We start from the raw sequence: 27,881 nt of genomic DNA, 5'->3' as shown, positions 1-27,881 counted from the left end.
AATTCATTCGAAGACCAAACGTTGTTGTATGAGATTGTGAGAGGATATCTGACGATTCATAAAAAGAATTGACTGCCACTAGATAAGTGAACACGAAAGAAAAACAGAAAAAATCCGTGCATTACCATGTTTTTATAAGGTATAGAATGAATATAAACAAGGGAATGTACGGACTATTTCTATTTTTCTCGTGTTCTCTTATCTAATGACATTCAATTACTTTATTGAATTGTCAGGTATTCTCTTACAGTCCCATATATCAACTTTCTGTCTTCGAGGGAATTATTAGTGAGAAGAAATTCGGCGTTCGTCACTTCCGACTCAGGAAACCTGTATTACTCAGCTATCGTAGCAATGATCTCCGTGTTAAAATTATATTTGGAATGTGTTTAACCAGCTCTATCACATATGTGATAATGACTGGCACCAATATTGTCCTTTAAGGTTGACGTGTTTTGGGGAGAGTTTTGGCGAGTGCCCCCTTTGTCAGCAGATACTATGATGTTCGCTATGCCATATGCATAAGGAGGAATGATGCAGATTTGGAGTCCTAAGTAGTAGATTTTCGCTGCTGGCGCTGACTAAAGCAGTCCCGTCTGTATACTCGCGATATAGTCATCAATCATCATGGTTCTTTGGGGTTTCTGCCAGTACAACATATCTCCGCGTTACAGTAGGGAGGTCTGTAAGGTATTTTGGAACCGACAGAAATTGCAAGTAATTCAGTCCTCGAGTTTCAGTTGGTTGAACTTATTGATTTGGCAGCTGTTCAAAAGTTTGTCTAGTGTTGAATTGACTTCAACATTCTAACATGTTTATTGCGTAGATGGTTATTTGTATCGGCGGTGATGGTGGTGGTGGGGGGGTAGTATGGAGGCGAACTGGTGACTTTGATTTTCAGATAACTCAAACGTTTAATTGCTGAATGCACTCGCGAATGCTCACGAATTAGTTTTACCACACGGACAATCCGATAATTACTAGTATCATCTTTAAGAAAGGTCTAGTATAGTTGACAGTAGACATAAATTCAGTGTAATTCAATATGTAATCCTATTATTTTTTTTATACCACTATTAATCTACATTTTATTGTCGTTGTAAAATGGGTCAGATATGTAAATTACATTAGTGAAAGATTGATGATAATAGCTTTTGAGTTTGAGTTTAAATTAATGTAAGTTTATATTGTGATATAGAGCATAGAACAACAGCTGGTCGTCTCTGGTGTGTTTAATGAAGTCAGAAATTAATACAATTTGCACTCATTGACCAAGGCCCAGACAAGTACGCGCCGCAGGCGCGACACGAGCGCCGTAATCGCGCAAGCGTCCGAGGGGGGTCTGGGTGGTTTCTCCCCACAGGAAAATTTTGAAAATTGACAACCGCAAACCCATTTTCCAAGCATTTCAGACCAAAGCAGAAGAAGGCAAATTTTTGATATCATGATACAATTAGATAACAGAATGACCTAAGAGCATTATCATTAGATGAATTTGAGAATTCTAGTACACTTTTTTTTTTGTGTTGTTTGTCAGTCATTTTTTTCCTATCTTTTCTTTCTCCTGTCCTGTGTCCTGTCCTGTCCTGTCCTTCCTTCTCCCCCCCCCCTCCTTTCTGTCTCTTTTCTTTCTCTTTTTTCTTTATAGGCTTAGGCCCAGTCCGACACTGCTCAAAGCCAACCAAATCCATGCTCCATGGTTAAATTGTCCCCCTTTCTGATCGATGCCAAGTTGTAGGACTTCCATTCTTTAAAAAGCTCAGTGTGTATGTGTGCGTACGTACGTACATGCATTGTCAACTGTCAAATTTCCTTAACAGGAACCTGGCAAACCCCCTCCTGCAAAAATTCCTGGATCCCCCCATGTAGAGGCTAGATTTGATATTGTGTAGACAGTATATTTAATGTTGTATATAGATTATAATTTATGTAGTGTAGAGATTATAATTTATGTAGTGTAGAGATTATAACTTATGTAGGTGTAGATATTATGTTTTATGTTGTGTAGGTATTAGATTTAATATTGTGTTGAGATTGGATTTTATGGAGTGTATAGATTAAATTTAATGAAAGATTTAATTTTAATTAGATTGTTTTATTATCATTAACTGTACATTAACAGTCATTTTCTTACCTGTGCTACTTTATTATATCCAATCTATAACAAATTTACATCGTATGAAGACTATCGGTTCATCTCATTGCTAAGCTCCCTGGATAAGCCTTCGAAACATTACGTTCACAATTGCGTTTTAAGAAATCATTATCCCCTTTCAGTCAGGGCCCTGTTTCACGAAATTTTAACTAAAGATAAAATCCAAATTTTAGTAGATACTTCAATTTTGATTGGCTAAGCACTAAAGTCAATCTAATATTATCCAATCAAATTACTAAAATTTGGATTTTATCTTAGTTAAAATTTCGGGAAACAGGCCCCTGTTCTTCAACAACAACTGATAAAGCTGCAGATTAAAATGGCTAGAACTGAAGGCAATTCGTAGAGTTTGGCTCCAAGACGTACTACAGACAAACTCATCAATAGGTTAGTGGAAATAAGCAGCAGGTCGAGCAACAGGTCATGAGTATTAAATAAATGTCAAATGCCTATTTTAGACCCTCTGCGTTTACTAATCAACATAAAGCGGCAACGTAGTTGATATCAGGATCAAACATGCGCAGAGTTTCTTTCTTGCCATCGAAAGTCTTCTTTCTCAGCAGCTTCTCCGTAATAATATAAAACAAAATTTATAATGTGTCAGTCAGGGAAGCCGATTTCAACCCTTCGAAAACTAAAAGTCTGACCTGTCAAGAAGGTTGTTTTCTTCTACTTAATCTTTCATATAAAACTATGATATATCAATAAAAACCCAGACAAACATTCGGTTCAACCAGCAAACTTTCTAATTTACACAGAGTAAAAAGTATTGCAGCACTGGGATGGCTATGCGCTCATTTTCGAAGATAAATATATTCGAAGATGAAATAAAAACTTTGACGTATTCTGTCCACCATAAATATGTGCTGACAGCCTGTTAATGCAACACTTTACAGACCTACGGCGCAAGGGAAAGTGTGAACCCTTTGCGTCATGAAAATCAGTCGTTACATGAATGAAAATTTTAATATACCTGCATTTGCCAATGGGGTCTCGACAACTCACTACAGCGAAAAGATGGCAAATTATTTGGATGTCAATGAGACGCATTGCACGTCAACTAGGTCACCATCGCTCGACCATTAGTCGATTACTGTTACTATGACGTAAAGGACCGTCAACGTTATGGTAATATGCATGTTGTTCGTCATACAGTATGCTATGGGAGAAATTTGCCCGGACAGAGGCGCTACGGCCTACTCTTATAACGAAATCCAATGGCAAGGGATATTTTAAGTGCACGCCATTATGTACACGGGACCTCTGTTTTTCGTACCACCCGAACGACTATACGTTGTCCTTTTTCCAGGCCCTCTGTTCTGCACCACCGACAAGGATGAACTACGTCGGAAAATCCCGATGAACTTTCTCGGCACATGCAGGGATAGAACACCGCACCTCAAGGTTAGCGAGCCAACATCTTACTCACTTAGCCACCGCGGCTCCCAAATCCAAAATAAGGAGCCATATAATAAATACACATACCAATATGAAATAGTATACGCGTATCGAAAAAATGATCTCGTTTTGATAAATATGTATTCAATTTTGTAAAGTCGTTGAATAAAAACAATGACAGAAGTTCTGACAGCTGTCAATCACAATGAATCCATGAGTCATTACAGCTGAAAATGTTCACAGCAATATGCGTGGAAGACGACCATGACCTGAATTGCGTGAAAGACTATAGCATGATCTGAATTGCGTAAAAGGTTACCATCACCTCAAAAGTTATATACCAATTTTAGTCATAGCATACAGCTCAAATTTCATTCTGATTTTATAGCCTTTCCCGAATTTGTGATAATGAATTGTTCTTTCCTCATCCATGACGAGGTATTTGCTCAAAACTTATTTCCAGAAGACAAAACCATGCCCTGAAAAGTTATACCAGCTCAGATATCATTCTCATTAGCAAACATGTTTCTATGAAACTTAATAAAAAAGAGGGCCTTGCCCGAATATTTGGTATTGAAATATTCTTTCCTCGTCCATGACGAAATATTTGCACAAAATGGATTTGCTAGCACAACAACCCGTCTCCGCATTCCAATATTCTTATAAAGTAACGATGAGTGATTTGCATTTTTCAAAAAATATCAAAATTCTCATGGCTTAATCCACGCTAAATCTGCTCAGATTGGTTATTTAACATTTAATTAAGAAACTACAATTCCAACGCTAAATTATATCTCGACTTCGATTCATTCGGGTTAAAAACATTCCCAATAATTTGGTTCACGGCAAATACTGATGGCGACGGCCTTGTTACATGTAAAGACTAGGATATTTTCAAGACAATTTGTACATATTGAACGAAATTAACCATTTTTGGACTGATATTCCTATAAGAGATGCAACTTTCAACATGTTGTAGTTTGCAAGGGATTCATATAGCTCTAAAATAATCATGCTGAGAGTTTTTAAATGAATTATATCACCTTTCGCCCTGGAATTTCACGAACTTTGTATTTCCATATTTTTTTTCTAGAAAAGCCATTTTGTGTACCCACATTGTGAACATATCAGTCCGTCAACAATTGACATATTAACGTGATAGAGGTTACAGTTTTGCGACAATTTTTTCTTTTTTGTGGTGAATCATTTGGTGTCATAATAGGACGAACTCTATAGTTCCGCCAGTTACTTAAACACCTTTCCTTGTTTTGTACGGAATTTGTTTCAAATTTTATTTTTGTGTGAAGCATTGGCTCCTTGAGAGGACGACACATATCGATATTCAGCGTTCCACGACATTTCGCTCCAGATTCACCACCCCAACATCCGATTAGGACTGTGACAGGATTAGTCTTATTGAATTACAAATTTGGTGTGGAGCATTGGGATCGGACAGAATGAACTCTGTTGATATCCAGCATTCTACGACTTTCTGTTTCAGAGATATATTATGCGTCCGGGAAAGCTTGTGAACACGATAGAGATACTTATAATATTTGGTCAACATCCTAGTTTTACTTGCGAATAAAGCTTCCTTCTATGGCTGTATCCCCCCGAGACTTAGCACTGTATTCCCACGTTTAGCTTGGCTTTCTTTTATTCTTTTCAGAACAAATTGTTTTGCGCCAAAATTTATGGCCTTGCCCAACTTTCGGAGCACCGCATCTCACCGGTCCCCTACTTATTACGTCTAGGTTGTTATCTATACACACTTTAGTTCTATCCCTTAATTGTATGTGACAGTGCAAATAGTTAACCTGTATTGTGGGTTTCATCCCGTTTCTTCAAAATGCACCTTATATTAGACCTGAAATTTAATGACCCAGATGTGCAGAGTGGAATTTTAATTTCACCACCCATCACAGTGCACAAATCTACGCGGATTTAAAGAGGCGTACGAGCCCGAAAAATTATTTCTGGGAGGGGAGTATGGGAGTCTCACGTTTTGAGTATTAGACGGCTGCAAACGCGTTTTCATGCTATTCTGTGATCCAATATAGCCTTATTTATCTTGTTATGTAACTGAAACTGAATCACATATTTTGTGCCCCCCCCCCCCACACACGCCACCACCACCACCACCACCACCACAACCCACTCCCAGGAATTTATTAGAAACGGCCGCAAACTCGCGTTCATGCTAATTGCTATTCTACGCCGTGAGTACAGCAAGTAGAAAGAGGTCCAATATAGCCTTATATTTTTGTGTTTCGCCTTTGTCAATTAATATTATAGCATAAATAATAATAATAATAATATTTATTCAGTGTAGAATATCATAGACCCATATGGCAGAATAAACTATTGTTAAACGTACATATACCCATGAAGGATCCAGTATTGTTTGCCTTGCTATGCTTGTTTATGTACGTGGAGATGGACACCAGAAGAGTTATATCATTAGATGTCCATATATCAGACATATCCCTAGCAGCATAATAGCTTTCGTATCTTTTAAAGGACAACATTGGTGTCAGCCATTATCACATAGTGGTAAAACTGGTTAAACGCGTTCCAAATATAATTTTAACACAGAGATCATTGCTACGATAGGTGCGTTATGAAGATTTCAAGAAAGGGAAGGGACGAACGCAAAAGGAAAACACGATTTATCCTTCTATATAAATGACTGAAGTGACGAGTGATAGCAGATACACAGGCGAATTTCTGCTCACTCATAATAATTTCTTCGAAGACCAAAGGTTGTTATATGAGACTGTGGGAGGATATCTGACAATTCAAAAAAATAATTGATTGTCACTAGATAAGAGAAAATGAGAAATATAGAAAAAGTCCGCGCATTACCATATTTTTAGAATGAATAAAACAAGGGAATCTGCGGAGTATTTCTATTTTTCTCATTTTCCCTTATCTAGTGTCAATACTTTTTTGAATTATTTATTATTATTATTTATTATAAAAGAAAAAAATATTTTATCCTATAAAATTAAATTGAAGTATTTATGAACAAAAATGTGTTCGTTTCAATTTCTATAATCCCGGAGAAAATAATTATGTTTTAATAACCAAAATTTACAATTTATATTTAAAATATCAAATATTCACTCACCACTCGCAGACCTAACTTTATCTGGTACAACTGATAGTAGAATAATGAATAGAAGCAACTCCATGGTGGTAAGGCTAATTGCTTAAGATTATAACTGAGGGACCAATATAGCACACCTGTCAAGCTACGGTTAAACATAAACTTATGACATATAACATCTCATGTCCGATACTTTAAGCTCTAAGATTATTTGTTCTTATATGGATTGTTTGATTGGATCGTGTAATAAACGAGTGATTTTGGGGTGTGACATCACTGAGAAATATGATACGGCACGGGGTGTCGACGTGCTCCGACATTTTAGTGTACAAATTAAACAAGATACAAAAATATATTATTTTTCTCACTCATGGTGTTGAAGGTGAAATTCTACACTTTGATACCCATCTAAATTGTAAATCGGTTAAACCAATTTAACAAAGTTTTTCATGCCCCGCCGACTGGAACAACCCCACTGTACTGATATCTATTAAAGATTTTTCAAATAAAATATAATTGTATCTGATCTGTATCTGATAACGAATACTTTTTTATATTCCAATGTCACCCAAAAAGAAATAAAAAGCCACGTATGTTGTCTTCCTTTTACCTTATATTATATCCAATATACATAACTGACACTATTTAAACATTAAAAATTTATTATTGGCTAATTTTTAGTTTAAAGATAAATTAGTTAAGAGTTTAATAAAGAGTTGATCATTCTTGCTATAATAATTCAAAAATAAATGATAAAAATTTTGAAAATTTCATTCAAATTACTTCATTCTCAGCCAAGTTATCATTGTTTGTAGTTTTAACACGATGTGTGCACAGTGGTAACCAGGGCACTGGTATAATCGGGACTTAGCCTCGCTTTCCCATTTTTAAATTTAATTTTTTAATGGCGAACCGTTTTAATCTAGTTAAAATCTCGATTATCCCATGCCATCGAGAGTCGATTATGGTCTTGTTTTGTTAATAAATGTCTAATTAATTAACATTTCAGGCCTAAAGAAAGACCTGCAACTATAACCTCTATCGAAAATCCGCGCAACTTTGCAAATATCCACGAAAACCTTTCAAATGAGTCACTTAACTACTAGATTTCATTAAATATTTTAAACTTTCTGTAAGTTAAGAGTAAGTCGTATTCTAAGGTAAGTGAAAAAATTTCACTTAACTTTAAAAAAAAAACCTTTGAATATAGACCCAGTTGTCAATGACATTTTGTATAGTTTAAAGAAGTCATGGCGGGTTTCCGGTCAAATGTTCTTTAAGTATGCAAATCAAGCCAATTACAATATTGAGGCTCGCCTCCAATTTTTAATTGAGAGACTTGATAAACCCGGCCATTTCATACCGTTTTGTACCTTCTGAAGGAAATATTTTAAATGCACCTGCGCGTCATTTGCATTTTTCAGACAGTATCACAGCTTAATCCACGCTAATTAAGACACCAGATTCGAACTGCCGTCAATGAAATTTAACTAAGATTATAAGTGGGACTAACTTTTAAATCCCGTCTATGGCGTCTGCAGTGGATGCTGAATATCGACAAAAACTTTAATTCATCATAATAATATTATGTCTGTCAAAACAGAATAGAATTTGACTATTTTTTACCTGATCTTCCAATTGGAGATGCTAGCTTCCACGATTTTAAAGTTTGCAAATGATTTTCATATAGCGATGCTGATGAAAACATCGACATCGTGATTGAAACCAAAATGCAGTTGATAATTTATTTAACATGGCGTTTAGAGAGGGAGAAATAGGGTTTAACGTTCACTCGACACAAACTAGGTCATTTAGGTACTAACGTATGGTTCAATTTTATTTCAATAATTCGTTTGCGCGTAGGGGACTTTAGCAATGGGGGAAAACCGGAGGATCCAGAGAAAACCCACGAGGTTGGACAGGCGACCCTAATCCTTATCACGTACAACCGGGGAATCGAAACCACGCCAGTTGACCTTATGATACAGCGCGCACGTGCTAACCATTCGGTCAGCCCCCCCCCCCTCGAATGACTGAGACTGTGATATTGCTTGGGTGCTTCAATATTGTATCCACCCATTTTCTGGAAACAATACTTGGTGAGTGCTACGTTTAATGTAAAGTGTTGTGTTTATCGTTATAAACACTATACATATATAAGTATGTGATTTATCTTATAATATATATCATATTCAACAAGAATAAACAGGCTACTTTTATCTTTTACGATTTGTAAACTGAAAGTACTTCTAACGAAAGTTATATATTACATATTTTGGGGATAGTCTGTGGATGCATAAATAGATCTATAAATAATCAAAGGCAGGCTTTCTGTGAATAATAATAATAATAATAATAATTAATTTATATAGCGCCGACAATTCAACTCAGTGAGCTGCTCTCGGGCGCTTTACATAAGTACAACTAATATACTGAGCGCCATGGAAAACGCATCACTTTTTTTCCCCAAATATTCTATTACTAGGTGGTTTTGTATGTATAATATTATGCAATACTATGAACTATTGTTTCACACAATGCTCCCAAACGCAAAAAAATATCGGCCCGTGTGCACAAAAAAAAATTGCACGAGATGCACATGAAAAACCCAATATTCACGTGCAGCATTGTGTGTGAGCCCTTTAAAAGCATGTTTTCAACTTAATGTGCAGTACATGAACTGTGAAACGTCAATCTGTCGTAATTTGTTGTTGGACGTGTGAAGGAATCGAGCTAGAGATGCCGAGACTTACTGAAAATCAACGGAATGAAGCCATGGGAATGTCCAGGGCTGACATGTCTACACGTGCTATTGCCAGACACTTCAATTGTCATCAGTCCACTATTGTAAGGTTGGTGGAACGTGTTCGAGTTACTGGATCAACACGTGACCGTCAACGTCCTGGTCCACAACGCGTTGCAACCCAGGCTCAAGACCGCTACATCCGGGTCACTCATCTGCGTGACAGATTCCGCCCAGCGACTCGAACAGGTGCAGCAGTCGTCGGAAGACAAGGACCAGTAAGTGCCAACACCGTAAGACGTCGTCTTAGAGAAGTAGGACTCCGTGCACGACGACCTTATGTTGGAGCTATCTCAGGGATTATCACCGTCAGCGGCGTTTGATATGGGCCCAAGGACACCAAGGACATGGAGAAGAGTAGACTGGCAAAGTGTGCTCTTCAGTGATGAGAGTCGCTTTCATCTTTATCACGCTGATGGCCGTCAACGTGTGGAGACGTCTTGGGGAACGTCTTGCAGACTGCTGCGTCTTCGAAACGAATCTTTGGGGTGGGGGAAGTGGGTAGGCTTCACATTTCATCACCGGACCGCCCTACACATTTGCAGGGGTCGCGTTAATGCTGTAGCCTACCGTGATGATGGCCCGTGGAGGACACACGCGCTACTGACATCTGTGTCGTACTTTTGGTTTTGACCCCTCTGACTTTGTACCCTTGATTACAGATTAAACATCCATAAGTGTACAAATGTGTTGTTATTGATGTGTTCCCATTTGAATATTGTTCACAATAAGAAGCAAAATAAATAAGATATGTTTACAGGATCATTTTGTTATACGAAAAACTAAGTGATGCGTTTTCCATGGCGCTCAGTATAAAATTAATCCATAAAAAGACATAAACAAAAAACAGAGAACATTATTTAGTACACATGGTAAAAGTCTGATACATCTAGAACCGTATTCAATCAGTTGTATTATTTGATTAAAAAGTTCGGTTTTGAGATACTTTTTAAAACCTTTAACAGAATTTGCGCTTTTGGTTTCGTTTGATATTGAATTCCATAATTTTGGAGCACCGACTGCGAAAGATCTAACACCGGAGTAGGTTTTTGAAAAGGGCTTAATTAATAGGTTTTCTGATTGGGATCGAAGGGTTCTGCAAGGTTTATTGGTGTTGAGAAGGTCTCTAAGGTATTGAGGTGAAGAATCGTCATTTAGAGCTGAATACGTAATAGACAGTATTTTAAAACTGATACGTTGACGGACTGGAAGCCAATGGAGATCTTTCAGAATTGGTGTCATATGTTCAATTGGTTTAGTCTTGGTTATGATCCGGGCTGCTTTATTTTGAAGTTTCTGAAGTCGTTTAATTTTATTTTCAGGTAGATTATACAAAAGTGAATTGCAGTAGTCGAGCCTTGATGTGTGTGTGTGTGTGTGTGTGTGTGTGAGAGAGAGAGAGAGAGAGAGAGAGAGAGAGAGAGAGAGAGAGAGAGATTGGGTTTAACGTCCACTCGACACAAACTAGGTCATTTCGGGACTAACATATGGTTTAATTTTATTTCAATAATTCGATTGCGCGTAGGGGTCTTTAGCAGTGGGAGGAAACCGGAGGACCCGGAGAAAACCCACGAGGTTGGACAGGCGACCCTACTCCTTGCCACGTACAACCGGGGATTCGAAACCACGCCAGTTGACTCAATGACAGACTTTATGGTACAGCGCGGACGTGCTAACCATTCAGCCACCCCCCCCCTCCCTCCCTCCACAAAAAAACCAAATAAGATCTTTTACAGAATCTGTTGGTGTAATAGAGATATTGCCAATTTGATAAACAGGCCTCAAGTTTGCATCAGATGGTTCAGAAGAAGGCTCAAAAGCTATATAAATTTGAGTGTCGTCGGCGTACAGATGGTAGTTAAGACCGTGTTTACGAATGGCATTTCCTAAAGATGTTTGTATGTAGTAAACGATAAATGACCGAGAACGGAACCCTGTGGCACGCCATACTTTGGATGGGGAACCTTTGATAACAACTGTCTGTGTACGGTTTTCAAGGTATGACTGGAACCATGTAAGGGCTAGTCCACTTACACCAAAGTTGTTCAGCAATCTTTTAAAAATAATTTGGTGCTCTGTCGTGTCAAGCAGGGCTAGTCATATGATGTTTGTTTCTTACCCATTTTGTTTAGTAAGTCATTTTGAACACGTAATAAATCTGTTCCAGTGCTGTGTTGTTTTCTATATGCAGATTGGAATACTTCGTTGAGGTTATTATTATGCAAAAGTCTCTTAAATTCGGATGCAACAGCTTTCTCAATAATTTTTGAAAGAAAAGAAAGATTAGAAACCGGTCTGTAATTCTTTAGTAATTCTTTATCGAGGTTGGGCTTTTTTAGTAGCGGAAAGACTAACGCCTTTTTCAGAACCTCCGGCATACAACCAGAAGCCAAGAGGAATTTACAATATCTGTGATAGCTGGGACCATGACGTCAAGACACCGTTTTAGTAGCTAAGTAGTAATGGGGTCTAGAGTGCACGATGCTGATGATGATGCTCGCCAGAGTAAGTATTACTATCCTGAGAGTCAGCGAGTGGAATTGTTCCGAGACCTGATCGTATAGTATCAACTTTGGTTGTGAAAAAATTAACAAAATCATTTGCCAGAGTCCCGATTTACTGGGAGAGTCTGTTCTGGTACATAATACCGAGCCCGGTCGAATGGGAAACATTTTAAAATCTAAAATCCGTCAATGTGTGTGAATCTTAATTTTTCTAGTCGGGTGGGACCGGGTTCGCCCCGGATATAAACGAAGGACAGTCTAGTGGAGGGCTGGTTGCCTCAACAGCCAACTAATGTCCGTAAACACTTTGCCGCGGACAACCCTGGGAACATACCAGCGATTCTTCTTTGTTGGTGCTTGGATACTAACTCGGCAGTCTGGTGCGTAAGACAGAGAAATGGATATAAGAATTTTCCACAATGAAAATAAGCTTATCCACAATTACCTATTCAATTGACGGCTTTTTATTTAAGTTATTTTAAAAGCGCACTGTCCCTATCTTTCATACGTGTATTTAGTCGACCTTGAATACCTAGTGGACTTATCTCCACAGGGGGTAATCTGAACACTGACTTTTGTGAATGAAATATGTTATGTACGGATGAGATGAAGATTAAAACCCTTATAAAATGTAATAGAAATAAATGCTGACGCTGTCTTCTTGTTTATATAGAATAAAGAACAAAATGAATGAATACATTACATACACACACACACACACACATAAACAATGTCCATATAAACAAAATGGGCCGACATCCTATGATATTTGTTACTAAACAGACTAAATTAAATGTTCTCAACTTAAACATGTTCGAGATAACAGAGAAAATTAACTAATTAGTCTAATCAAGAATTTGTCGTGACCAATAGCTAGCTAGCGTCGTAAGGTCTTCGAAATTACCATGTTCTTGATAACGATGTTTAACTACTGTTTTGGTTTCGTTAATTTTTCAATGATTAAGAACCAGTCAATGGAGAGTATAACAGATTTTTCATAAACGTTTAATTTTGTAAAAAAACAAACAAACAAAACAAAGGCTTATACCACATTACGGCGTTATTTGCGAGACATGCGTCGCAAGTATGCTAAGAGAGAAGATGTGGATCAACTCTCATTTATTTGACAGTTTCAAATTTTTAAAAAGCTGGCAAATGATGTAGACTTGCCTCATTTTAAAAATCTGATACCACTTTCAGTTTTAGAAAGACACATTTTAAAATGAACAACACAAGAAATGAAATTTTGACACAAGTCCCTGAGTATATTTCTACATACGTCATCAACACAACACAAGATTTAACATAACATCTGTTGCTTGATAGTTTTACACAGGATATTTTTATAGTGCAGGAATTGGGGTCGTTACCTTATCCCTTTTGGGTTACAAAATAAACTATATTCGTTACCTTATCCCTGTTAGGTTACAAAATAAACTATATTTGGGACTTCGAGTGAAGGTGTCTCAATTAATTATGAACGGATTTCAATTAAATTGTTGTAAGTGTATATTATAATCAACACCATGTTCCTGAAGCAATGACCGCGAGTTTTACAACATCTAGCCGTTGCTAGGTTAGTCTGAAATTCCCGAACTTAAAGGTACGTTTTCTCCCTTTACCACAGACACATGAACAATAGCGGTGTCGAATCCGAGGTAGTGACACAAATCCACTCAAATCAAACATGGCGACCTCGACGAAAACCTTGACATTGAACGAACCTTGAACTTTGCAACTCGATTATCACAGGTAGGCATTTCAGCTGAAAATCACGAGATTGGGTCAGTAGCCAGTCGAAATTAGTGACGAAATATGCAGGGTATTACGTGAAGGGCTTGAAAAGATGTATGGAATTAAGGCGAGATCAAACCTTCTATAGAAGATGAATAAACATGTAGGATTTAAGTACATATAATTTTGTTCTGGTAATTTTATGTGCTCTTCAACCTTTACATTTCTGAAAATAAATTGGTCGGGTCACATTTTCATACAATACGGTACTCAGTGGGGCCAATAAAGGTAAGTACAGAAGACAATAAATATACAAATCATTTACTACCACACCAAACCAAAGGTTTATACTTAATACAACAAGCAGCTACCATGCAAGATACGCCCACTTGATGCAAGAGATGGACCCAGAACAAACGGTCCTACGCACACCAAAATTACATTCATCCAAGATATTTGATCCTGAACATAAATTTTAAATTTCATCTAAGTGGGCTTTTAACGGACATCCAGAAGGACGGGCGGGGGCGACGGCATAATACAACCACACAAAAAAAACAGTTACTAGAAGACTGTGGCAAAAAAATGAAGCAACGGGATATATAGATCAATTCTCTCGTGTGATTGGGAAGCAAATAGATTCGTGCCCAGTAATGAGGAGTCATGTGAGCTTGGAACCTAGTCAAACGGCGATGTGGCACTAAGGTAACGTTCATTTGATTTCGTTAATTTTTAATGAAAGGAGTTTACATCTAATTAGTTATTCAAATGTTAAATGCCGGGAAATGTAAAAAATAAATATATTTGGTTGGTTTGTTGTATAAAAGTTACATGTATAACCTAGATATTTTACATAAGCATATAGTAGTGATAATTTATAGGTATATTAAAGCCTACCTCACAACCCGCAAGAAGTCTCTACGGCCGGTCTGCAATCTTCTACGGTACCGAACACACGCAAGTGACGCGTAAGACCCACGCACGGGTTTACTACACCCACCCCACCCCCGTAGGCTGTCCGTAGTAGCGAGTGCGGCAGGTTGCGAGCTATAGGCTTTAACTAGGAACTGGGACACACATACCCGTTTTCGATTTCCTTTCATTTGGCAATAAAGTTTTCTGTTGCCAATGATAGAAAGTTAAAACTATCAATATTTAAATTTTCAAAAGTAAATACTCAATTCGATAACTACAAGATAAATGGTCTCAAATGTACAGTTTCAGTCTTTGACTGATTTACAGAAAAACGCCTTGTATAACATGCGTTAATTTCATTTAGCATGATTTGCAGTTTGTTTTCTGACGGTGCAATGCATACAGTAAAATACTAACATTACAATTATCAATATTAACACCACGATTATTCATGTACAACTTCGATTGGATCATTATTGTAGTTAGAAAAGAGTTGTGTCGATAAAGGACATCCTTGCTTAACATCCCATTTTGCATCCAACCAAGAGCCACCATTTAGCCCAATGGAACACTTTGCATCGATTTTATTACCTTGACACCATGGACATGTCAACGTATGCCGGTTTTTTTTTTCGGATTTTATAAAACAAACGATCTCATTTCACATTATCGAAGGCCGATTTTATATCAACCAGGCAGCAAAGTTTCTAAGTATACCATTGGGTTAAAATAAATGATCTATTCAATTTCTTTCTTTATCAGAGGATCATGTGGCCTGGAGGTCGGGTGTTCGATCCCTGCATTGGCCGAGAAAGTTCATCCAGATTTTCCGGCGTGGTTCCCCCTTGTCAGTGATGCAGGACGGAGGGCCTGACATGGACAGCTGTCTGGTCCTTCGGGTGAGACGAAAAACCGCGGTCCCGTGTATACATTGGAATGCACGTAAAAGATCCCTTGGCAGTTGGAATTCGATATAAGAGTAGGCGATAGTGCCGCTGCCCGGGCAAAAATTTCCCTCATAGCACACTGTATGGTGTATGCCCGTCTTTATTAGCCCAGCATAGGAGCAGAACAGTAGGACGTTAAACCCCATTTCATTTCATTTCATTTGGCTCTTTATAGAACTACTGTTGTTTTGACACAATTAAAGTGAATCACGCTTCTCTACACTTTCTGATTCTGATTTAAAAGATGATAACAATTGCTATTTTTGGGGTGTGGGTCTATTAGGTAATATCTTTAAGATAATAAACTGTTATCAGATCTCATCTGCTATACTGACATTGATATAACCCACAAAGGACATATTATTAACTGATGCTTGAAGGACAAATGCACCAAGTTCCGTTTCTTTTGTCGTGATGTTTTATTATTGGGTGGAGCGCACGTTTCGATGTTACAAGTTTAAGGATATAAGTTTGTTTATACAGTGTAGATTTAAGATATATATCTATTCAACAGTCGCGACCCTAGCCTCATTGATTGTCGTAAAACATATCCAAACTACAAGGTTGTTGGGTTTTTTTTAAATAACAAAATCGTTATATCACTTTGGAGAAAAAAATAAATATGCTTCTGAAACTTCAATGGAAGAATTTTTGAAAGTCTACAAATTTTAAAGGGGGGGGGGGGTAGCCGAATGGTTAGCACGTGCGTGCTGTATCATAAAGCCTGTCATTGAGTCAACTGGCGTGGTTTCGAATTCCGGGTTGTACGTGACAAGGAGTAGGGTCGCTTGTCCAACCTCGTGGGTTTTCTCCCGATCCTCCGCTTTCCTCCCACTGTTAAAGACCCCTACGCGCAAGCGAATTATTGAAATAAAATTAAACCATATGTTAGTCCCGAAATGACCTAGTTTGTGTCGAGTGGACGTTAAACCCCGCTCTCTCTCTCTCTCTCTCTCTCTCTCTCTCTACAAATTTTAACGTGCAGTATCATTATGAAATTCCATTACCATGAATTAGATTGTGCTGATACTACCTGAAATGTCAAAATCAGACGCTTCTAGATAGAGGGTAGTTTGAAGATCTTGTATATATTTGGTGCCTTACGGGCGACTGTCGACGTGCAGCTCAACTCATCTCATCTCAGTGCGATTCTTTACAACCCATAAACATTCTTAAACAACTCAATGTTTGGGATATATCGCAATCTATGCTATGTTCCCACTATCACGATTCGTGCTGCGATTGAAATCGTGGTTTTAATCGTATTGCTATGTTAATTTATTGGAATGATAATGAATAACAAGATTTTGTCCATAGCCCTACGAAATATACACCTACTGTAGGCATGTCGAAAAGCAGCCCATAGATACATATTTTACACGTAAAACAAGGAGCACAAATTATCTGATAATAGGTTAAATATGCATTGTTTATATTAATAAGAAGATGACTAATAATTAAATAAATTCTCTTTCAATTTACCTAAAATCCATATGCTTTGTTATACACATTGTTTCTATTAATAAGAAGATGTCTAATACTAAATATGTCTCACTAACGTGAACAAGGCATATGGATTTTAGGTAAACTGAACGACAATTTATTTAAGAAACATTAGTTAAGCGCTTAATAAAGAGTTGGTCATTCTTGCTATAATAATTCAAAAATAGATGATAAAAAAAGAAAATATAGAAAATTTCATTCAAATTACTTCATTCTTAGCCAAGTTATCATTGTTTGTAGTTTTGACAAAATGTGTGCGAACCGTTTTAATCTAGTTAAAATCTCGAGTATCCGATGCCATCGAGAGTCCATTATGGTCTTGTTTTGTTAATAAATGTCTAATTAATAGTTTATATAACATTTCAGGCCTACAGAAAGACCTGCAATAGGCAGATTTGGCTCTTGCATAGTGTATTTTTTCTCATAAATATAAACAATGCATATCAACTAACGTGAACACGACATATGAATTTTAGGTAAATTGAAAGAGAATTTATTTAGTTATTAGACATCGTACTATTAAAGATACATTATGGGGGATTATATGAAGGGCTGACAGTGCTCACTATAATAGTTACAAACTAGATAATGTAAAGGGAATTTGCTGAAAATTTCAGTCAAATTGATCCACTCTGAACCGATAATTTAGCGATTGAATTTTCGGCCTAGCTTCGATCATCATTACTAAAGTCGGTACGATAAAAAAAACCCAACATAGTCTCGATTATCTATTTCATGATTTAATCATGAATGAAAGTTGAGCAGCATATCGGATCCTAATCCAGTAAATATCACAGGCTAGCGATGACATCGAAAGTTGATTATGGCCTGGATAATTTAATTAATGTCTAATTAATAATTTAGATAACATTTCAGGCCTAAATATATATTATATACGTCCAGATTATACACTCATGTGGTGTGCACTAAGGAATTTTTAAAAAATGTATAATTTGATGGACATCTCCATCTTACTAATAATATGAACAAGGCATTTCATATATACCATATACATGCACGAGAGCAGGACAACCCTGGCATCAAACGACAACCTCAGAATGAAATTTGACAATGTACAATTCATTAAATCGCAAAGACAGTCACCGAATCTGAAACGTCTCTTAACCAAAGCAAAATTCAATTCATCTATCACACAGAGGGAGAGAAATGGGGTTTAACGTCCACTCGACACAAACTAGGTCATTTCGTAACTAACATGTGGTTTAATTTTATTTTAGAAGTGGGAGGAAACCGGAGGACCCAGAGAAAACCCACGAGGTTGGACAGGCGACCCTACTCCTTGCCACGTACAACCGGGGATTCGAAACCACGCCAGTCGACTCAATAACAGACTTTATGATACAGCCCGCGCACGCTAACCATTCAGCCATCCAACCCCCCTCATCTATCACAAGGACCGGTTTTTTTTATGTATCTAAATGATCGGATCTTCGAGGTAAATGTTGCTACCATCTAACGCCAAATAACAAATATAATTTTTATAACTAATTTACTTTTAGCGTCAACGACAATATGAATTGTGACACAAAAAATCTCATTATACATGCAAGGGTTTTCAAAATTTTTACATCGGGGAGATGGGCACACATCTACGGGATAGAGTACGCAACCATCGACGGGATTGTAATATTGAATATGAGCCCTTATTTGTAAATAGACACATCTTTAGATGTGCGAAACACATACAAGTTAAATTTCAAATTTTCCCTTTTTATAAAATGAAAGTCGATGACATGGCGAAAAGAAAATTAATGGAGAACCATTTTATTAAAAAATACGTTCCTCGACTTAATAATCAATAAGCAACAATTGACCATTAATTTCATTAATTAATTTTCTTAATCTATCCTTTTATTATCTTCCATTCATTGTTTCTAATTTGTATTGTACCCATGTAGACAGGGGCGGATTGGGCCATCGGGTGATCGGGCGGTCTGCTGAACATTATATGGGGGGGGGGTATTGGACCGGCCATGGAGCGATGATGATCATGTTGTATGTGGCCGGTGGCCATCACTGGAATCTGGATTGGGCTGGTGTAAGAGACTTTCTGGGCCGGGTGTGCTGGGTGTGAGTCGAAGGGCCGGTCGCCCGAAGGGCCGGTCGGACAAAAAATGAAAAAAAATAATTTTGTACAATTCGTCTAAATACACAAAAAATATAAAAAAAATTTTTTTTAAAAAAGAACTACATTATTTGTTGATTACTAGCACTTTCGCTTATTTTATTAAGCTCCCTAGGTATACAGCATTTAGTTCATACAACCATGACTATGGCGCACAGTAAAAAGAAGTGACATAAATTAATTATAAATATTATAAAAGGTGTAATTTGATGTAATGTAGTAACTGGAGCTTAATGTCCGCTCCCTCCGGGGATGATATGTTTACCTATTGTAGTTTCTTTTACACATCAGTGTATATAGAGAACCTTTTACGAGTATATCAAAAAAGACGAGAAGGAGATTTTATTTATCACCCAATCCTTTCTTACATCCACAAATAAATAAATTCAACTTTTTGCTATAGATTTCACTACGGCGTAGTGATACATCATTTTTTGAAAGCAATTCAACAATTGCAATGTCGTTTATATTGACCCAGTGTTTCCATCAAGGTCAATTAACTAAAAATAGTTCCTTTTTAATAAGAAATAAGTTACTTTTAATATAAAAAAAATTAACTGTTCTTTGAAAATAAAAAAATAGTTCCTTTTTGATTGACCAATCAAATTCCTTTAGGAGATATCGCAGTAGATTATTAAATTTATCTACTGTAGAATGTATTATTGGGTGATAAAAATTGATCTTCCCTGATGACGTTTTAACTCACGGTAGTTAAATTGTGTGAAATAGAAATTATTGTATCGACCTTTTCAGATCTCGAAAATATAGGAATAATTTAGATTAATCAAAGGCCGAACCACGGCAATATTTTACCAGATGATTGTGTCATGCTTAGAAATAATATGGCCTGGAATTAACATTAGTAAATTTTTATAGAATTGTTGGCCCGAGACCAACTGCAACGTGAATTGTCTCCCTTAGTTTTAACCTGCATGTCACTTACAAATTAACGTGGTTTTGAGTCATTTTGATATATATCAATAAGAATTGTAAATATTGATGATTGATATTTTCCTACAAATCTTCATGATTTCTCAGTTTAAAATCAATATGTGGTCCTTCATGAACTATCACTACATTCTATCCCAAATGTGTATCTCATAATCTCTCTGTATTAATAATCAGTGGTGGCTCATGTGATAATATAGGGGAATATCATTAATGATCATTGACTTTAAAGAAAAACTAACTTACCAATCCCAGAATAAACTGTTCTGTATATCGTATTTAATATCAATAACGATATGAAGTAATTCATTTTGTTGGGCCTTCACTCTTGACAATAAAATATTAACTGTGATAATTGATATAATGTTTCTCTGTAAACGAATGGTTATGCGTGTTATCTATGATGAAGCCTCCTCTCACCGATCAATATTCTTCCAGGCGAATATGATACCTCCAGAAGTTATTCTTATCCTTTTATGTAGTTTTGTTTAAAGATCGAATAACTAGAATTTGTGTTTCAAGCCATAAAAGTTTGGCGACTCGACATAATGTTTTGATATGAAATTTGAAATGAAATAAAATCGGGTTTAACGTCCTACTTTTCTGCACCGACTGGGCTAGAATTACCCTGTAATAAAGATCGTGATTAATACGTTTCGAACACAAATCATGTACAGGCTTCCAAAATCCGCTTTATTTTAATAAATGTATACTAAAAACTTCTAATATTTCCATCTGCATCCTAATACAGGAACCTGGCATTAATCATTTCCTTGTTATATTTAAAACCAATGTTTAGAATAAAAACCACCAAGTAACATTGTTTATAGAATCGATCATTAATATCTATGTATGCATGGTTTAATCCTGTCTGTAATAACTGATAAAACACTCCAGAAGAAAGAAAAATGGGGAAAAAATGATATCGATTACGTTATTCAGCACATTCTACAAAATTTTAAATTAAATACAATTTCACAAAACACGTATTAGCTACAGTTGGGCGAATCACTGATTAAGGTCCGGAAATTTAAATTAAGTTCGTTGTAGCAATGAATACCGTAGGCGCTTTCATATCTTTCACTAAATCAAATTAAGTTCACCAATGAATAAATAAGTAAATAGACATTTGTGGATCAAGTCGCAATATATTTGAACAAATCTTATATTAACAATCCGTGAAATGAGCTAATAAAAGACGAACAACTATCCATTATTCCAAAATCACATAAAAAAATTCTTTAGGTCAAAGTTGACATGGTGTTGTAGTATTGTGAACGACCTATGGGACCAATGTTTAAAACTAAGCGGCATGTTTGACGTGTGTTTATAATTTAGAATCTTAAAAGTTTACCTTTGAACAGGCGGCTGATGTTGATTTTTCTCTTACATCGAGATCAGTTTCTAATCTTGTAGCGTCAACTAAACTTTTATAGTAAAGGCCACATCAAGTAGTTGGTTTTCAGAATTTAAATAACGGAACTGATTGACACATATTATGTCCTTCTGATTGACACATATTATGTCCTTATTGATCAGATTTAGGAGAGCAATAAGTAAGTTTCCTGGGGCAGCGACACGCACAGATCCATGTACAGATAATAGCAATTGTTGACGTGACTTCATTTACTTTAAAGATCACAGCAAGCATTTAGTTTCCAAATAAAATAGTTGTGTAAATGATACAGCAATGAAATACAGTGCCGCCTATCACTTCTTGACCAAGTGCACTCAGAATTCCAGGAGTACATGTTGATCAAACAGCTTCGTAGAGAAGAGTAATCGGAAATTAGAAAATCAGTATTTGCTTGGGTTTTGGGGGAGTTGTTACGAATAGAACTGATACTCTAAGAAGTATGTATGAGAGATACTGCGATAAGCTGGCCCTTAACACCTTGTTAAGAGTGTGGGTATATTGGGTTGTTTGGTGTCTTTTTATTGATCACTTTAAATGTCGATTTTTTTCAGTTGTTCCTATAGAAACACCGCATTCTCTCTATTTAATCAACAGAGAGAGAGAGAGAGAGAGAAGGGGGGGGGTGGACAGGCGACCCTACTCCTTGTCACGTGCAACCGGGGAATTGAAACCATGCCAGTTGACTCAATGACAGACCTTATGATGCGGCGCACACGCTTATGATTTAGCCCCCCCCCCCCCGTATTTATTCAACAAGTGAGCTATTGTTTGTTCATGTAATTGATAGTATTTTCCCCAAATAAATGCTGAAAATTTTCGACACATTTATTGGGATTGAATTGAACTCGTTGAAGGTATTATGAGTTATAGGGAATTATAACACCCCACCCCCTTTCCCTGATAGTACGTTAGAACTGATATAAAACTTGATACAATACAGGGTATAGTGTAGTATATTAATGTATATTTTATATATTGATATCCACGTGATTACTATGTGCCATTGGATATATGTCGATATCTGGATGTATCATATTAAAGATACATTATGGGAGATAAGATAAAGAGATGGCAGTTCTCGCTATAATAGTTAAAAACTAGATAGTGTAAAGGTAATTTGCTGGAAATTTCGGTCAAATTGATCCACTATGAGCCGAGAAAGAAGCGGTTGAAATTTTTGCATAGTCTCGGTCATCATTACTAAAATCATTAATATAAACAGCATAGTCTCGATTATCCACTTTTTCTGATTTAATTATCGATGACCGTTAGCGGCATATAGGAATCTAATCCAGCCAACATCGAAGGCTAGCCTTGACATCGAGAGTTTATTATGGTCTGGATAAGTTAATTAATGTCTAATTGATAATTTAGATAACATTTCAGGCCTAAAGAAAAACTTGTAATAAGCAGATTTTGCTCTTGCATAATGCATGTTTAATAAAGGTTAATGGTTATGTATATTGATCAAACTTGGAATATCCCACCATTATCACCATTATCACAATCACCGCAATCTGGTTTATCTTTCAAAATGAAATAATTTTACTTTTAGTGAATAGATTTGGATTAATAAACGAATATACTTTTATTATAAAAAACACACTATATTTACCACGAGTAAAAAATGATGTTTGAGAAACTTGGAATACACGTCATTCACTACTTCAGCCACTCGCGTAAGTTTAAACATCATTGCAATCCATACATATTTAGTTAACCTATACTGTAAACTTATTGAAAATATCAACGTCATTCATTAGTATTTTGTTAATAGCCAACTGCGGTTTCTTCGGTTGAGGAGGGTTGGATGGCCAAATGGTTAGCACGTGCGCGCTGTATCATAAAGCCTGTCAGTGAGTCAACTGACGTGGTTTCGAATCCCCGGTTGTACGTGACAAGGAGTAGGGTCACCTGTCCAACCTCGTGGGTTTTCTCCGAGTCCTCCGGTTTCCTCCCACTGCTAAAGATCCCTAAGCGCAAGCGAATTATTGAAATAAAATTTAAAAACCATATGTTAGTCCAGAAATGACATGTGTCGAGTGGACGTTAAAACCCATTTCTCTCTCTCTCTTCTTCGGTTGATTCCTTGAAACACAATAACTTCACATCAAATGTAAAGGTGTCAACTAAATTTTTCAATCAACAATGTCTACCCTCACTTTAATGTGATCTGGGAATATTGTATTAATCACAGGTACTTGAAGGGATTAAAATAAAATTTGTTACAACTGTTTGACTATATATTACAGTATTAAGTAGTCAAACAGATGTAACAAATTTTATTTTAATCCCTTCAAGTACCTGTGGTATTAATGTACTATAATCTGGTTGGGTGATCTAGTGAAACATAATGCTAGACGGTGAGGGATAACATTTTATCCCAAACAAATCGCAAAAGAAACCACTGTAGTTTGGATATGGCTTATAATATCTCTTATATAAGGGTTTTAATTTTGCCAGATGGTGTGAATTTAAAAAGACAATCAAAATAGAATTCAATATGGTGATTTTTGTTCTTGTGGATATTGATTGTAAAATAAGGTTTTCGTTGTTACTGAATTCAATATTGGATTAAAACATTAAATTCCGATAAGATTGTCACACACCAAATTTGTGCAAAAGCTAGAAACACCAGGACATACTAAAGGAAACATCATTTACAGTCAGTTTTTCAAAAGAAATTTCGAGGAGCCGGGGAGGAGAGACACCCCCCCCCCCCCGCTCACACTCCCCACGGACCCGTGGTTACTGTCTGCCCTAATGATACTAGGATCGGTCTGATCCTTGACCCGTGACGGTTTTCCACTCTATGAGTGTAGTGTGGGGCTGGGGATGAGGTTGGTGGGGGGGGGGGGGTTCTCTCTGACTGTAAATGGTGCTTTCTAGGGTATATGGTGTTTCTAGCTTATGCACATATCTAACATGCGATAGTCTTAACAATTCTTCAAAAACAATGTAAATTCATGACTGAAATGGGACTCTAAACTACTTATATTTCTAATTCTTGACAATTTTCATAACACTTGAAATATACCTTTTTGCACAAACCCAAACATCAATGCCATCGATACGTATTTAATTATCTTAAAAACCGTCTGATTGGTGGATCGTGTAAACCACTGTACACGTATTAACTAAGCTATGAAAATATCTTCATATTACATTCGATATCCCATTATCAATGGCCTATTTTTAATTATTATATATCAATCTGAATATCTCTCGTGAATAGGTTAACCCACCCCAAGACTAAAGTCACAGAGATAATTTCGTGGCTGAAAGAGGGACGTTAAAATTACTTTTACTTATTATGTGATTTAATGGTATATATGGACTTAAAACATATTCAAATTAATTAATTTGTCATAATTTTGCTTCAAATCCTTCTCAAACATTGTAATTGCGAAGGAATGTCCTGCTAAAAAAATTCGATCAAATCAGGTCATGTTTACGTCACGTGACTTACCTCTCTTAGTACTCAGAGGAGAATTCATTGCATACATAAGACGATGTTGTCTTTAATCGCTTACTATTTATTACAAATATCGAAACCTAATTAAATTCTCGGATTATCCACTACCCGCGTTTTTTTCCGTCATTTTTATCTCAGAAAGTGTTTTACGTCCAACTCTTCATAATGTTCATCAACTTGTACATCAAGCGCCCGATGTTCGCGTGTGACCTTTGACATCACGCGTGCAGAAATTCCTAATCGTCGGGCTGTTGATTATGGGAACCCTTACATTTTTGTCCTGAATACGCTCCATGAGTGATTGGATATCTCTACTTTCCATATATACCAAAATTACCATACTTTTATTGGTAATAACCACCCGATAAATACTTTTCTGGGAACCCATCTTTAATGAACTATCTTGAACAGTCTTTCCTGGTATTATTCATCTGCCATCAGAATCTATCAATTCATATTTTGAACGTTGGGCGTGTACTAAAATTCCACCTTTGAAATAACATCAAACTTGTTTGCGTAGATATATATTGACACACATGGATTATATATATGTCAAATGGGTATTTTGTTTAATATTCGAGGTTGTCAAACAATATTATTGATAAGGAATATAATAATTCAATCCCATCTAAACAGTGGCGTATATATCTGGTCTTCGGAGCCGGGGGGGGGGGGGGCAATTTTAACCCGTTGGGGTCCACCGTCCACCAAAACCCTAAAGGCAACGCCTCAATTGCAATCTAAAGTTCAACCAACCAAAACTCTACAATTCCAATATGCTTTGTTTTATTTTGGCTATCATTCACCCATCGCATCAAATAGTTCTTGGTCAGTTTTAATCTGCTGAAAGAAAGTTCGCTGAACTTGGGCCGAGCTCACTGGAATAGTCTTGAATATTCTTAAAGCGGTGACATTCGGGTAAGCCCTATCGAGATCATTTGAGATATAAAAGGGGTATCTCGGATCTGGATAGGCTTTTTCCGGGCAGAATTCATTATAGAATGCTACGAAAGATGAGTATCCCCTGTAGTATCGTTCCGGTATTATATCACTGGGGATACCGGGGTGTCCTCGTCGTCGCCAGCGTAAAATTTATCAAGATGTCGGATCCACGTTTCGTTGTTCTCGTCGAAATGGCTTGACATCAAACACGAAAAATTGGTTACAAATACAAGATTATTTAAGTCAGCCAAACGATCGCCGAAGCAGCGACGTAACGATTTGCTCCATTTTTGATTCAGTGCTATTTTGCCAAAAATGGAGTAGGGCTACATTTTATATAAAATTGAGTATATTGTTGACAATAGTCTAGATGTTTGTCACATTGAAATCAATGCCTATTCAAATGAAACCCAGTCAGGGTAATTGTTGGGATATAATGTTAGATTGTTAATGGGTTCTGTTCTCTAGAATCATGTGAGTCCAACTGGTATATCTGTTTCATGACGGGGGCCGAGGTGACAAAACGGGTAACCAGGAGGTCTCTAGTTTACTACCGGTGTTGACCTAGAAAGTTCCTCGGGATTATACGGCACGGTGTCCCATTGTCAGTTGTACAGGACGGGTCTAGGACCAGACAAGAACAGTGTCGAGTCGAGTGGCGTGCACGTATAAGATCCCCTATAGTTCATAGCGCCTCATAATATAACACAAGCCCGACTTCAGTAATCCATTTGGAGCGGGAAAGTAGGACGTTAAACCCCATTTCATTTCTGTTTCCCGACACTTAATGCAGGAGTAGAGGCGTGTGGTCTTCTGTGCAGGCAATTGGAATTACATATTTATTTCTCACAACTGATTTTGAAACAGATTAGTTGAGCTCGCGGGGAATATTTTTATTTCCTTAAACATTTCGGGGAACAAACCAGGCCACATAAAAGTTTCTCCAATCACACTGAAAATAAGACAATGACAAAGGCCGCCATTCAAAAACAGATTTAGATTACAGGGGGCTTCTTTCAGGATTAAGTCATAGTCTTGTCTTGACAATATGACAATTTGATCAACTTTATTTTTGGGAAAATGACGTTTGTTTCCAGAAGTTCGCCCCATTTCCGATGAATTCGGGTCAAAATAATATGTTGATAACTGAAATACTGTCACGCTTTTAGTTGATGATGATAACCTTAACCGATGGTCAGGTTGATCCAAGTTCACGGGTCAAGTATCACACCAAGGCCAAACAACACATTTAGGTCTCTTATGAATGTAATTTTAAGGTGCATTATTCTAAAACAGCAAGACTAGGCAGTCTGGTTGCTAGACCAAAAGTTTTATCTGCTGTGGTTTTGAGTTGCGCGCTATATTGTTTGCAGTATCATGGTTGAAATATTCGCCCGGGGGCCACCTTGCAATTAATCCGCCTGTTATCTAACGTAGAATGCTGTTGAAAATGCCATATATTTAAGCAGTATTATTAGATTATTGTGTTTCAGTTGATTCTAGTTATAATTTTTGGAAAGCTGTTTGCTATTCTCTAAATGACTTAAATTGCGTGGTGGCGGGACTAGGCGTTTTATTTTTGACATATTTTTTTCGGATCAGGGGCTGTAGCCACCGCTACGCTATTCCGACCATTAGTAAAAACTATATTTTCGCTCTCAAGGCGAATATAATCAACCACGTAAAAAAAACCTTGACAGTAGGAATTCGATTTCTGGCAAAATTCATTATCCCAGTTGTTGCTGAAAAGTAGGATGTTTTTTAAAAACAGGACAGAATTTACATATCGCTGTATCATGTTACTTTAAGGTTCCCACAATAGCGTCTATTGTATATTACAATAGCTTGTTACTCATAATAGTATCTTGTTTCTCAAAATATACCT

The 27,881-nt window shown here is 36.9% G+C and overlaps 1 protein-coding gene across 2 annotated transcripts in view; it reads right to left on the bottom strand.

Moving 5' to 3' along the window:
* Positions 1-20,527, bottom strand: part of LOC126823379 (carbonic anhydrase 1) — a 52,395-nt gene extending 31,868 nt beyond the window's left edge. Inside the window, exon 1 of one of the 2 annotated variants that reach the window (XM_050552191.2) lies at positions 20,409-20,527. In XM_050552191.2, the coding sequence (XP_050408148.2) occupies positions 20,409-20,472 (64 nt within the window). In that variant the 5' untranslated portion in view covers positions 20,473-20,527. Of the gene's footprint in view, positions 1-6,683; positions 6,850-20,408 lie in introns of those variants that run through there. The other variant, XM_050552190.2, reaches the window with a different exon arrangement.
* Between the last annotated feature and the right edge of the window lie 7,354 nt (positions 20,528-27,881).

This window comes from Patella vulgata, chromosome 6, assembly GCF_932274485.2.
Source record: "Patella vulgata chromosome 6, xgPatVulg1.2, whole genome shotgun sequence".
NCBI classification, from domain to species: domain Eukaryota; kingdom Metazoa; phylum Mollusca; class Gastropoda; family Patellidae; genus Patella; species Patella vulgata.
The sequence above is the reverse complement of the archived record's forward strand: the minus strand, read 5'-3'. Positions and strand labels throughout refer to the sequence as shown.